The sequence below is a fragment of the Protopterus annectens genome, chromosome 2.part1 (assembly GCF_019279795.1).
Source record: "Protopterus annectens isolate FY-2018-M chromosome 2.part1, PAN1.0, whole genome shotgun sequence".
Classification (NCBI taxonomy): domain Eukaryota; kingdom Metazoa; phylum Chordata; order Ceratodontiformes; family Protopteridae; genus Protopterus; species Protopterus annectens.
In genome coordinates, this window is record NC_056729.1 from 1,984,827,282 (window position 1) to 1,984,841,849 (window position 14,568).

The 14,568-nt window shown below is 44.5% G+C and overlaps 1 protein-coding gene across 1 annotated transcript in view; it reads right to left on the bottom strand.

Moving 5' to 3' along the window:
- CWC27 (CWC27 spliceosome associated cyclophilin) overlaps positions 1–14,568 on the bottom strand; it is a 1,911,839-nt gene that overhangs the window by 1,365,419 nt on the left and 531,852 nt on the right. The window contains exon 10 of the mRNA XM_044063365.1: positions 6,142–6,314. Coding sequence (XP_043919300.1) covers positions 6,142–6,314 — 173 coding nt within the window. The remainder of the gene's footprint in view (positions 1–6,141; positions 6,315–14,568) is intronic.

Below are 14,568 nucleotides of genomic sequence, written 5' to 3' on the forward strand. Positions count from 1 at the left end.
CTGTTTGCTCAGATACCATACCACCGATATGTTGTCCGAGTGGATTGCAATCATCCCGAGAGGAAGAAAGCTCTGGAGTGCTTGCAACACTAATATCACTGCTCTCATCTCCAAGACATTGATATGCAAATGTATCTCGTGCTCTTACCACGTGCCTTGGACTGTCCTGCCAAGATAATGCCCCCCCACACAATCTGGGAGGCATCCGTGGTCACTGTGGCAACTGGAGGAGGTGGAAGGAAGGACTTTCCCACATTGAGATTGCTGGTCTGAAGCCACCAGCATAGATCCTGCTTGCACTAATCATAATAAGATGGGAAAGCGGAAGGTGTTGTAGGGACCACTGAGCAAAGAGCAGCCACTGAAGGAGCCTCATGTGTAGTCTTGCAAGAGGGACTAGCATAATTGTGTTAGCCATTGTCCCTAACAATTTGAGAACCATTTTTGCCTTTACCTTTTTCAGTGGAAGCAACGCGTAGACCTGTTGTTGCAAAACCTGAATTCTTTCTTGTGGTAAGAAAGCCCTCATGAGCACGGTGTCTAACTCTGCGCCTATAAAGGTGACACGCTGCGAGGGCAACAAGGCAGACTTTTCCCAGTTTAGTGTGATACCCAATCGTTGAAACAGTGCAATGGTGGCGTCCCTGGTCTGTAGTAGTAGATGACTGGTAGTGGCAGACAGGAGCCAGTTGTCTAGGTATGGAAACACTTGGAATTCCTGACGTCTCAAGTGAGCCGTCACCACTGCCATACATTTGGTGAACACCCTGGGGGCTGTGGTGAGACCAAAGGGCAGGGCTCGAAACTGAAAATGACTGGCTCCCAGCCGGAAGCGTAAATGACTTCTGGATGCCCTGTCCATCTTTATATGGTAGTAAGCATCCTTGAGGTCGATGAATCACATCCATACTTCTTTCCCCAACAATGGCAGAATAGACTGTAAAGTGACTATTCGGAACTTGGACTTTTTTACATGGAGGTTCAAGCGGCTGAGATCCAAGATGGGTCTCAAATCCCCTGTTCTTTTCGGCACCAAAAAGAATCTTGAGTAAGTCCCTAATCCAAGCTGGTCTGAGGGGACATGCTGGATGGCTCCTTTTGCTAGCAGCTTTTGAACTTCTGAAGCTGCGGAATCCCTTTGACTGGGTGGAGCATCTGGGATTCTCTTGGTTGGCGGGAGATGAGAAGAGAAGAGAATATGCTATCCTCCGGAAATTATCTTAAATACCCATTTGTCCTGGGTGATGCCTTGCCAGGCTTCTGAGTATAGCGAAATGCAACCCCCGACTGGCTCTGGAGAAGCACAGTCGGGCCTCCCATCAGGAGCGCTGGTAGGAGGAACCGCAAAAGGAATAATGGTCCCCCTGGTTACGCGGGCCTCCTCTGCCTCTAAGGCAGTGTATACCTGAGTTACCACCCCCTCCCCTGCCTCTGGAGGGGGAATCACTATGTGCGTCTTGAAAGAACTTCTGTGGCTTTCTGAACCACATTTTCCCACCCTTCTGGCCCTTGGGATAAGGTCTAGAAGGCATGGAAAAATGGACTCCCATGGCAGACAGGGTTTTTCCTTCCTGCTGGCACCTAGTGAGAGTATCCCTCACCTTTGTTCCGAACGATGAACTGTCAAATGGGGCATTGGTGAACGTAGACTTGAAGGTCTCCGGGAAATTACACAGGCGCATCCAGGAGTGCCTCCTAAGAGAGACTCCTGAACTCACTGCCCTACTCACTCAGTCAGCTGCATGCGAGATAAGCCTCATGGAGGAGTTAGTAATGGAATTTAGGGTAGACATCTGGGCATTAACCTTCTGAGCCACTGCGTCAGAAACATTACCCTGCAGAGACTCTCCAAGCTCATTTAGGAGATCTCTTTGGAGCCGTGTAAAATGTGACAAATAGTTCAGCGACCGCAGAGTAAAGGCCGCTGAGGAAAACATATGCTTCCCATACTGGTCCATGGTCCTTGACTCCTTGTTCGGGGATGAACGGTAGATGAAGTCTCAGCTAGTTCCTTCTTGGTGGCCGCTGCCACCACCATGGCATCTACTGGAATGCCTTTTGTGAGAAGTTCCTTGTCAGCGGGGGCAGACAGAAACTTGTTGGGTCTCCTGGGGACTAGTTCCACAGTGTCAGGAGTTTCCCACACCCTTCGACAAACAACATCCAGGAGTTCATCGAACGGGGGAGAAACCCAAGAGGCAGAGGGTTGAGACCCAAAGGCCTTCAGGAACACAGACTCCTCAGAGGGAAATTTGGACAGCCAGTTGCCTCTATGCTTCAATATCTCCAGGATATCTGAGAAAGAGATATCTTCTGAGGACGACTTGGGGGACCCCTCTAACTCCTCGAGGTCGGTGTCCGAAGTGATAGACTCATCCTGGGAGTCGATGTGCTTCCTCTTGCACTCTCTTTTTCTGGGGGGCTCCTCAGGCAAACACTCTGGGGAAACCTCAAAAAGTTGGGGACCACACATGGAGGTATCCTGAGGCCTTGGGTCTCCGCTGTCCAAGGACAGAAGGTGATAAGGAACTGATACCGGTGCTGGAGGGGGTAGAGAGTCAGTGTCATCAGATGCAACTGAGGACCTGACCAGCACGCTCCGCATGACCTCGAAAGCTGATCCCCCTGGCTCTGAAGAACAACCAACCATGGAAGCCCTCTGAGCCAAAGGGATAAGGTCCAAAGCCGAGGCAGGGCCCAAGCTCACCTGAGCCGAAGCACCAAGTGGGAGGCTCGGAGCCGAAGAAGATTGACCCGAGACCTCTCCCCTCTGGTCCGACCGAGGAACTATGAGCCCTGGACCCCGCGGGAGCCGATGAGGGTCGGAGCGGAGATTGGAACCAAGATGCCAGGAAGGGCTACTGGAGCTGACTCAAAGGCATCAGACGGAACCGACAACTCTGACTCCGAAGGTCAAGACAGGCTTGGAGGAGGAACATACGAGGATGGATGGGTGACAGGCTCTGGGGCCGATTAGGCTGGAGCCGAAAACAATTTGGCCAACACCGGTGATTGGAGCAGTCTCTGTACCACTCTATCCACATCATCGTCCGAGAGAGTCCTGGAAGACCTAGAGGATAAGGTCGGAGATCTGGACCTCCCTACAGAAGGAGACTTACGAGAAGGAGAAACCAGTCTAGAAACTGGAGACCGGCTCCGAACAAGTATCTCTGTCACCTGCTCCGGGAGACTGGGAGCCGATGATGACTTGGTCAATTCACCCACTTCCTTCAGCCCCGAAGCCAATGGAGCCTAGGAAGCTGAAGTAGACTTGGCAACTTTCTCTGGCGGCTCCGATAAAACTGACGGAGCCGGAGAGCATTTTTTTGATTTAGAGGTCTTGTCTGCTTTAGAGGGAGAGGACTTAGAACTGGAAGCCCTCTCCAAGTCTTCCTTGAAGGAGGGTTTCAATAATCCCTTCAGAATCAGTTTGTTCTTCCTCTCTTGAAGAACGCTTGGGCTAAAGGTGTGACAGAACACACAGGATTCTTGGAGGTGGACAGCCCCCAGGCAATATACACACACAGAGTGCCCATCAGTTAATAGACATTTTATATCCATACTTATCACATTTTGTGAAGCCCGAAGGCTTGTGTTCTTTTGTAACCTTAGACATATTGGTATGACACTGCACACAATATCAGAAGACAAACCCGACACCAACAACAGAAAAACGCGGGAACTATGCCTCTAAATTAAACGGTCATAGAACAATAAACACCACAAGGAAGAAAGGACCTCTAACTTAAACGGCCCTGACAAACAAAACAAGGGAGGACTAGGTCCTCTAAGTTAAACGGCCCTAGCCCAAAGGGATGGGGTAACACCGGAACAAGCACACACAGGGAAACTGGGACACACACAATTAGAAGGGAGGACTAGTTCCTTTAACTGAAATGGGCTTAGCCCGTAAAAAGGGAAGAAATGCAAACAGGATACCAAGACAAAAAGCCAAACAGGCTACACAAACAGTTTTTTTATCAAAAAAACGAGACTAGCTATGAAAATAGCTTTTGGAGCAACAAACTACTAAAAGTAGAAATAAGTTATACTTAGCCACGGCCAAGAGCGAGACCACGTCTGAGCTGTACGAGTGACAAACGAGATCTGGGGAAAGGGAGCAGTGCAGCATGGGATACCTCTTAGCCATGAGCCAATTGAAGATTTTGAGCTAGAGTATGGCCGAGTCGGAGCCGAACCCATGGGTAAGAATGTTGGCGAGAGTGGACTACATAACATCCAATCAATATGAAATAAAAAGAAGATAAGGAGAAACACCCAACGGGGCACTTATCTGAAAAATCGCTTGGTAACCAGCACAGAAGAAAGGGGTTCACACCGACATTTAATGATGGCATTCAGTCTGATGGCAAAGAAGTTCTGAATGTGTGCGTCTGAAACTCACCTTTATGCCCTATGCCTTGCGTAGGGGAGCAGACATGCGACATACAGCACCTTTTAAATTACTCATCATTCAGGCAGCCACAAGGGTGCTTTGTGCTCTCACAGGAAACTCAGCAATGCCAGCTTTACTGTCCATTGCTCAAAATTCCATCTATTAGCAAATGCATGCTACTGCTCACTCACTCCGAATGCTACTACTCATCAGTGGACTGATGAGCCTAACACCCCCGCCAAGGTTATTCCTTTGCATCACTGCCCCTTCTGTGAGGTATAGTGGAAGAGTGCTCATCTGGCTCTAAAGGGATGGGCCTGCCTACCTTTTTTGACAACAGCATCACCGAAAGTCCAAGCTACTAGTCGAACCCTGGTTGCCTAGGCTGTAATTAGAGCTCTGTCCCTTTATACTACCAGACTGGCACTGGCTGCTCTCCTGTAGAAGTTACTTAGCTGTACAACATATGTGTCAAAAATCTGGATTGCCTTGTCCTACTTAGTTTTAATCTCATCTACTCCATGGTACAGACAGATAAAGCCCTGATGATCAGGTAGAGATTCACCTATGAAGAATCTATTGGGGGGAAAGTAGGAGTAAGAAGTTAATACGACCTCAGTTGTTCTGACAGCAGGCTGTGTCCAGCGCACTCTACTGTCAGCACTTAATAGAGTCGGCGGTGTGTGATGTGCAGCATATAGACCAGGTATGTATGCTTCCCACTGCCTAGTAATGTTCATATCACAGCCTTAATGGAACATGTGCATGAACGTGCACTCTGCAGGGCAAGGTTCAGACAAGTGACGCTTTGTTGGACAGTAAACATCTAGTTCTCTGAACAAATAGTTTAATGTTGTACCTTGAAAGGAAGGGTTCCTAAGTTTACCTGAGACATGTACAATGAATTAGATTACAGGTATTTGACATATGCAGTGGTCCATTTATTTACAACTGCAACTATGCTCAGAATTGACCCCACTTCGATGGAGCTTTATCCCACTCTAGTTAGCCCCTACCCACTGAACTCCTCACTGCAGCCCCATACCTTACTAGGAAGTCACCAACTGCAGTCAAGTTTCACTTTTGCAGAAATATTCATAAATAAAGGTTTCCAGCCAATGATACAAACATAGGAACCAATACTCCCAGTAAAAAAAACATTTAGTTTTGGACACTGAAATTAACAAAGACTACTTTGTTCTACACACAAAGTCTGCTCTAGACACTTTTTGCTAAACAATAAATTCTAGACTTTTGGATGAGATGAAACACAGTACTTTATTCAAATTCTCTACACTGGAATAGGAGCATTTCTCTTTAAACTAAAGGGTCAATGTGTGTACTTAATTATTACAAATGAATGCATTCTACCACAAAGTGGCCTTTTTTCAAAGTTTTGTTAAAATGCGAAAACTAAACTGCTGTCACCAAGATATTCCGCTCGTCAAAAAACAAAACGAAAAATACAGCAATGAAGACGAGCAGGTATACCACAAATGCAAACTGGCAATGTCCACTTGAGATCTGAAGAAGCGTATATTTTATACGCGAAAGCGCTCATCATACTTGTTGGGAATAAAAGCTTTTTTATTCAAGTGGACATTGCCAGTTTGCATTTGTGGTATACCTGCTCGTCTTCATTGCTGTAGTTTTGTTAAAATGTACGCAACTAAATCTTTCACTTATTTGTCATTGTGATTAACACTTTTCCAAATGCTGCACAATATCCCCTCACTTTCTCTTACCTGCGTGATGGTTTCTTTTCAGTATCTTTCTCTCGCTCTTTCTCTTTGTCTCTCTCCTTCTCTTCTTCTTTTATAATTATTTTAGTCTCTTCAGGCTTCTCTTTTTTCAGTTTTTTTGCAACCAATTCGCTTATTTTATCTTTGTCTTCACTGTCAGGTTCATAACTGTCTTCCTAAAATGGTAGTTGCAAAAACAGTAAAAGGTTACCCTTCCACTAAAAAAGTAATAAGATTCAAAAATGCTGCTAAATTTAGAATATTGCAAATGACACTTTCATTGTTAATGCTCATGAGTTTACTAGAATATGTTTAAAAGGGCCATTTAAAAACCTATATAAAGCATGTACACTATAAAAGAGATTTTTTTTATCAAACTGCTATGCCTGCTTGCATTACAATCTAAATACATTAATATGGGCAAAAATCTCTGAGAAGTATATGCCGAAAAGGAGGGGTCCTACGACTGAGCCCTGGGGAATGCCACTTGGAACCGGTTTAGAGTCGGACCTAGCTCCCGCAACTCTCACCATGTGGGTTCTGACCGTGAGTCAGTTGGCAACCCATCTTGTGACGTAGTGGTTTATGTTCAGGCTGGTGAGCTTGTCTATAATACCAGAATGGGGAATGGTGTCGAAGCCCTTTGCGAGCCCTAGGTAGGCTGTGTGTACCATCTTTCCTTTGTCTATACCCTTGGTAACGGTCTTAAAGAAGTCCACCAGGTTTAGGAGGCATGATCTGCCCTTAACAATGCTGAACTAGGTAGGGTCCAGTGTTTTGAGGTTCCCAATGTCTCTAGTTAATGAGTTCCATGATGATGCACTCCATAGCCTTGCAGACCAAGCTAGTCAGGCTTGTAGGGCGATAGTTCCCAGGGTTTGTTATGGCTCCACCTTTGTGGAGTGGAATAACCATTGCTGTGCACCACTCTATGGGTATGTAGTCTGTGGAGAGGCTAAGTTTGAACATTGTGTTTAGGTGAGGGGGTTAGTTCGTCTTTGAGCTTGTGTAGGATGCAGCCTGGGACACCGTTCGGTCCCATTGATGCTGTATTTTGGGATTTGGAGAGGGCTGTTTTAACTGGAGTATCTGTGATTTCAGGGGCTCTACATTCTTCTGGTATGGCTATGGGCCCTTTTGGGGATGAGAGGGAAGGCGAAGTTTGCGTTGAACCTGTCTGCCAGGATGTTGGCGATATCGGTCGGGCCAGTGTATTTTGTGCCATTCTGCACTAACTCTAAGCAGATCTGAGCATTGCCACTTAGATTCTTGACATAGCTAAAGAATGTCTTGTGGTTATCTTTGTAGTCCTTGGCAATTTTTCTTTCGAAGCTCGCCTTGGATGACTTTATGAGGGATCGTAGTTTCTTGCTGATACTGATCAGGGATGTCTTCCCTTCTTGGGATTTTACTCTTTTCTGTACTAGTTTCCTCCTATTATAGATTGTTTATGGCAGGAATCCACCAGACTGGTTTCCTTTACTTGGAGGAGTGAGTCTTGGTTTTGCTTGGGGTAGCATGATCCATGCATTCTTGTAGGTGCCTGTAGAATGCATTAGTAAAGGATTTTGCAGCTTGGACAGCGTTATCCTTTAGTATGGGGGCTTTGAAACTTTCCACCTCAGTCTTAAGTAACGTGAAGTTTGCTTTTGAAAAGTTTTTCATGGTGGTTTCCTTGTCCGGGGGTAGGGGCAGAATGTGGATAACCAAAGTGATTTGTTTATGGTCAGATCTAACCAGCAAGGGGTCGACCTCCGGTGTGGAACACCGGTCGCCCATGTTGGTGATGACCGGGTCCAATATGTTGTCACCTCTGGTGGGAGTGTTGACCAGTCGATCCAGGGCGTTTGAGTTTATAAATTCTAGGAAATGTTGGGCAAGGGAGTTAGTACTTGAGTAGTTCTCCCAGTTAATGTTTGGGTAATTGAAATCACCCAGTATTAAAGTGTTTGGTAGGACCTTTATGTTTCCCAGTGTTTCCAGAAATGCGGAATGGGGGTCCTGGGACATGGTTGGTGATCATTAGCAAGCTACAGTTTGAATTGCTGTTTTGCCCATTGTTAGATGCATGTAGATCATCTCTGAAGCATCGTGCTGTGCCACTAACCTGGAGGTGTGGGTATCCTTGATGAATATGGATACGCCCCCGCCTTCTGTATTTCGGTCAGAGTTCTGTGGCCGAAATGTATGGTATGAGTTGTAGCCTGGTAGTGCTAGGGTGCTCTCTGGAGCCTTAAACAAGGTTTCTGTTACTGCACATATATCGATTTTCTCCGTACTGAGGAGTACCTCGAGTGTGTGCATTTTGAGGTTTAGACTTCTGGCAGTGAGTAGCATTACCCTCAGTTTTTTGTTACTTGTGCTATTTACAGCGGTGGGTTTGTCTTTTGAGCCTTGCCTAAAAAAGGCACTATGGGGGTGGCAAGAGCCTTGGCCAGTATTCGAAAGCCTAATGGTCACAGGTGCAAGCTATCACTAGCAAAGCAGTGTGGCCTATTGAGCATGTCATCCCAGGCAGACAGACACTGGATCCCCTTTGAATGACACCAGAAACTTAGCCAATTGTTGAAATTGATAATTTTTTCTTTATACAGTGGCATCATTCTTGGTGAGGACAGGATGCTACTCAGGGTCAGGGTCATACAGGCCTGGGCTACATGATCAGAGAGCTCTTCCATGTCTCTTTTCATGCAGTCCAGAGAGGTATGGCTCAGGTCATTCACACCAACATGGACAATGACAGTCATACTTGTACTTGTTCTGGAGTGACCTGAGTGCTTGTGTTATGTGGCGGATCCTGGCACCCGACAGGCAGCTAACAGTAACCTTCTCCTTATTCAGCCTAGTGAGTGGGACGTCAGTGTGCCCGACTATAGAGAGTCACCTATTACTAGTATGTTGGGTATGTTATTTTGCCTTAAGGGCTGTGACTGCGTGGCAAACTGGTTTTGTAAGTATGCGTTTCATTGTTTGTGTTGGGGGGTGGAGGTTACTTGGATGTCTGCTTTGTAGGTCTCTGTTGCGTTTGCAGATTTTTATTTAGAGCCTCCGAGTTTGTTTTCGTGTATTTATGTGTATTTTTTGCGGGTGCTGGTTTAATCAGTCTATGTCAGACTGGTGGTGTGATGCAAGTATTTCCCTTCTCCTCTTGACTGTCTGATCCAGTCTTGGGTTGAGAGATCTTAGCCTCCAGTTAGGCTGTATAATTGCATCTCTCGCATGTTTTAGCGTTTGGTGGTAGGAGGAGAGGGTTGTCTGTGTACATGAGGCAGTTGTAACATTGCCTCAAAAATGCCCAGATTCACCAGTTGGACTGGAGAGTACACCTGAAACTGCCCTTTGGACATGCCTGGATAGGTACAGTGAACTGTTTTACTGAATGGCTGGTAAGGTCCAATAGAGAGCCTTGTCCGTCTGCACAGTATAGGAGGGTCTAGTGCAAGGGTTTATAAGTGCTTGCTATGAGTTGTGAGCAAGTGCCAGGATGAGAAATGAATGGCTTGAGTGCTTAAGTTGAAAGTTTCTCCAATTCACACAGTACTATGTGACATGCATTAGGCACACTAGATGTTATTGCACTCCATTACACAGTACTATGTGAGATGCATTAGGCACACTATATGTTACTTCACTCCATTACCGCCAATGTACAGCTCAGACTTTGAGAACATTCATCCAGTCCTAAGGAGGAGTCAAGGGTCACAGAGGAGGCTCAGCTACCTCTGAATGCATACATTTACTTTTGTTAAAGGTCTCCTGCATGGTAGTCTGTCCAGTTTTTACGAAACTGATCACCTGATAAAAGTTAAATGAGTGCAAATAAATGACTAATGAGTTACCTGAAGAGCCCATTCACACACTGCTTCCTTAGAACACCGCTATGCACAGTGTAACTTCCCATTCAGCACAGTGCTAAAAGCACTATGATGGTTACCCAGAGCACTGGCCGACAGGAAAGGATGAGGGAAGTTTCCACTGCAGCAATGAGCAGTGGTGCAATGTTACAACTGAAGAACATGAAGTGTGTGTGTATGTGTGTGTGTGTGTGTGTGTGTGTGTGTGTGTGTGGGGGAATTGATCCAAGTTACAAGCATTATTTTAAAATTTACAAAAGGGGTGGGAAGGGGGCTCACCTTAGGCACAACTATTTCCAATACATACAAATGGGGAAAGGAAGAACACACAGCATTATAACTGGCGATAGACTGCAGCTTATCCAAATCAGGAGAATCAAGTTATAATGACAAGTGGAAGGGTGGGGTGATGCATTTAAAATGCAGACAGTGTGAAAGGGACCATTTATTCTGCTTGCATAACTGCACTGAAGAGGCCTCATCATGTGCCCCAAGTGACAAAATCAGTCCAAACACAAATCTGATTTACACTGTATACTAGGGAATGATAGATCTTCACGAAGAGCTATACAGGCAGGTCCTCGGCCACGTTACGCCACAAAGCAGTAACTATAATATGCAAAAAAATCTTCATAAATCCTGTCTGTCTTTCTAACCCCTCAACTACTTTCTCCCACATCTTTACATTTGTTCTGTCCATCTCACATCACTTCAGAATTACAATACATAGATGACAAAAGAAATCCATTAAGGCAGCACTGAAGAGTTTTTTCTTCTTTGCATTTCATATCTGAAGCAATATCTGCAAACGTCTTCTTTTAGACTTCAAATCCTTCAAAAAATATATGTTAATACAAATCCTGTTACTCTAGCAACTTTCTACGTTTATAAGAGAAATATTTAAAATATGTCCCTATTTTTCGACCTTTGTCCCCCCATTTTGTTGTGCTTTGTCCAGATTAATTGCACTAAGGTTGAGAGGTATGCTTACATGTGTTGATTTATACAAAATATATTACATAATGGGACATACATTCAAACCTTCTGAACATTTGCACCTCTGCAAAGATATAGCAGTCAGACAAACACTGTGTAAGTTAACAGTGGCAATAGCACAGCAACTTGAAATGCAGTTTTAACTTTCCACAAATATTCAAAACAAATATTTGCATTCCATATAACCAAGAAAGGCACGAATATTTGTAAAGAAAATATGGATGTTTTTGGCAAAAGAACCATCATCACCACCACCACCCCCTCCACTTTTCTCATTTTCTACATGGGATTGGGGTGTCATGTCAACTGTCACCATCTCTTTCTGTTCAATGCCACTCTCCTACCTTCTTCAGCACTTATGCCCGACTGCCGCAGGCCTTCTCTCACACAATTCATTTATCTCTTTGATGGACACTCTTGTTTCCTTTTGCCTTCTTCCTATTTGTCCCAAATCTTCTTCACTGGATTATCTTTTGCTTTTCTGTACTTGTGCATGAACGTCCATAATCTGTTCCTTTGAACTGTTCTACAATCTGAGTTACTTTGCTTCTGCTCTTATGTCCTCATTTCTTCATCTGTCACACAGTGTGCACCCTACCACCCATCTCAGCCCTTCACCCCATCACCTCTAGCTTCCTCAACTGCTCTGCATTTCCTGTCTAGGTTTCTGTACCATACAGTAGTACTGGTCACACCACTGTTTTGTACACCCTACTTTTCAGCATCTTTGTCATTCTTCTATCATACTACACCTGACACATTGTGCCATTTGGCTGCATCCTCTCTGATTCCAACTTTGAACTACTCATTCAGACTTTCCTTCTCCTCAAGCACCCCTCTCAGATATTTGAAGGTGTTAACCTGCTCCACTATTTTCCTTCTATCTCAATTCTCAGCTTCTTCTGATTCCTGCATTTGCTGCCATTACAACTGTCTTATCTGTACTCAGTTTCAACCCATGTGCCTTCAGTTTTGCATTCCATTCCCCTATCCTCTGCTGAAGTTCTTGCTTAGAGTCTGCCTGTAATGCCACACCTTCTGCATACAACAACTCTGTTGATCTGTCTCATCCTATCCATTTGTTAATGTAGTCCAACACCAGTATGAACAGCAGTGGGCTTAGAGCTGAAACCTGGTGCACACCCACTCCCACTGGGAATCACTCTGTAAGGACCGAGCACTGTTTATACTTGAGTCATTGATTCCTTCCACTAATCATACCAATAATTCTAGGACTTAGAACCACTGCAGAACTACCCAATCATCTTTCTTGGGACCTTGTCATATGCTCTAAGTCTAAGAATATCCAGTTGGACTCCTCCTTCTCAAATGTCTCACTGCAAACATTGGGCCAGTTGTGTTGCATCCTGATCTGAATCCAAACTGCTCCTTTCCCATCTTACGTCTTACAACTTTGCATATTCATTTATCAATCACCCCCTCCAAAACTATCATGCAATGTGACAGTTACCCACAGTTGTGAATGTCTACTTTGTTCCTGAACAGTGGCATTAACATGCTTATTCTCCAGCCGTCTAGGATATGACTTTCTATCCATACTGCTATGAGTACCCTCAGAAGCCACTTCTTCCCTATCTCACTCAACATCTTTATTATATCTGCTGGGACCTCATCTGAGCATACTGCTTTCCCTAACTTCATTTTTCTTACTTAGTGCTGTTCTTAAGTCTTCTATGGTGGGCCCCTCCTCTTCTCTCATCATAGGCTCTCTCTCTCTCACTGTCTTCTGAAGCCATTCCCTCACCACAATTCCCACACCATTTCTAGTCTATCCTCCTCATGAGTAGTATACTCTAGATCCCAAGTCAAGTGGCTTTGCTGCAGTGCCCTTTCATCTTGTCCAGCCTCTTCCTTACATCATATGTCATCCACTTCCAAAACACATTCTGTCAGTGAACCTACACTTAGAGTAGTAATTCTTATTTCACGTTTAGCAGGTTCATGGTTTTACATCCAGCTTTCTCTCAAAGCTTTCCCAGGTAACCCAAGCTGGGCAACTGGACACCAGCTGGCCAGTAACTTACTAACCCAGGGCTGTTGGACTTGATGGTGGGCACACATTGGCCAATAGGGGCACATACACCCTCTCCTATTGTGAGCATGAGTCCCTGGTATAGTCAGACTAGGCAGGGTCCTCAGCCTTACTTATCTGCAAATACCAGTGATCACTTTGGCAACATTAGTCAACATGATTAAATCACCTAGAGCAACATTTTACACTTTGAGTGGCTAGTCTTGCCACTGTGAACAGTTTGTGATCTGTTTTCTCCTATCATGAGGATACTGCACATCACAGTAGATGTCCAAAGAGGTTGGCTTATACAACTCTTCCCTTTATAGGGCACCATGTAGAGTCTGTGCTGCTACCCACATTTTTTTGAAAACTTTGAGATGAAAATACTTGGCATGTTTTTTGGAGGTGGAATGAACCCCACAGAGACAAAAGGAGAACATGCAAAACTCCAAACAAGCATTGGCTGGAGGTTAGGATTGAACCTTGTATTTTGTGCATGCCAGGGCAAGACCTTAACCATTATGGCAACTAATCTCCCAACAGAATCAACAGGGAGAAACTATAGTGGTGTTAGAAACTTATCATAAATGCACATGTTCAAGTAGATTCACTGCTGCAGGCACTTCCCGTATGGTGTCATGTGGACAGATGTTAGCTAAACAGACTCCATGAAGTGTGACTTAAAGTTGCTATAAAATTGGCATCTAAACAAATTTCTGCCATATGTCATCTAAACGAACCAAAAACCCTAAGAAAATAGCAAAAATCATGAAAGACGGGTTAGATAAAATATATGAAGAACTCTTCAACTTGAGTGCAACTATGTCAGATTACATGGCTGCAAATAATAAGATGATCCGGGCATTTGAAGATACTTTCCCTGAATATTCTGATATGACTGCAGGGCTGCATGAGGCACAGAAGCAGACAAAACAGCAGACTGTGAATCAAGAAGTTAAATACAAGAGGCTTCAAATGCAAATGACAGAAGAAGACAGAGCAAGAAGGGAAAAAACTCTTTTTTAGTGATCCTGGAATGAGTGGAGGGAAAAGGCTGCAATGACTTTATGAAAAAGTGCATCAGTAAGTAGACTGACATGCTAATGTGGGAGATTTTGATAGCTTATACAATGTCTTTACACCAGAGGGCAGAGCACATAAACAGCCAAGGCTCTAGTAGAAAAATTGGTTCCTACAAGCATAAAGAAAAAAATATATATTTTGAAAACTTTGGTGGAAAGGTTAAATATTAAATGTGGATACAACTAGAGTGTTTACTGACAACGACACTTCTGCTCCTACAAGAACTAAAAGTTAATACAGCCCGGCCATAAGACTGGCATGTGAAATGATAAGATTCAAACTTTCTTAACGAGATATTTAGTTTTCTAAACTACTGGCCCTGAAAACATACCCTGATCTTAAAGCAACCTTGGAAGAGCTCATAAACAGAAAGGAGATAAGTCATCAAGAAAAAGAGGGGAAATTAACCAGCAAGACATTTAGAAATGGAGGACCTCAACTAGAGTTAAGAGAATGGTTCCT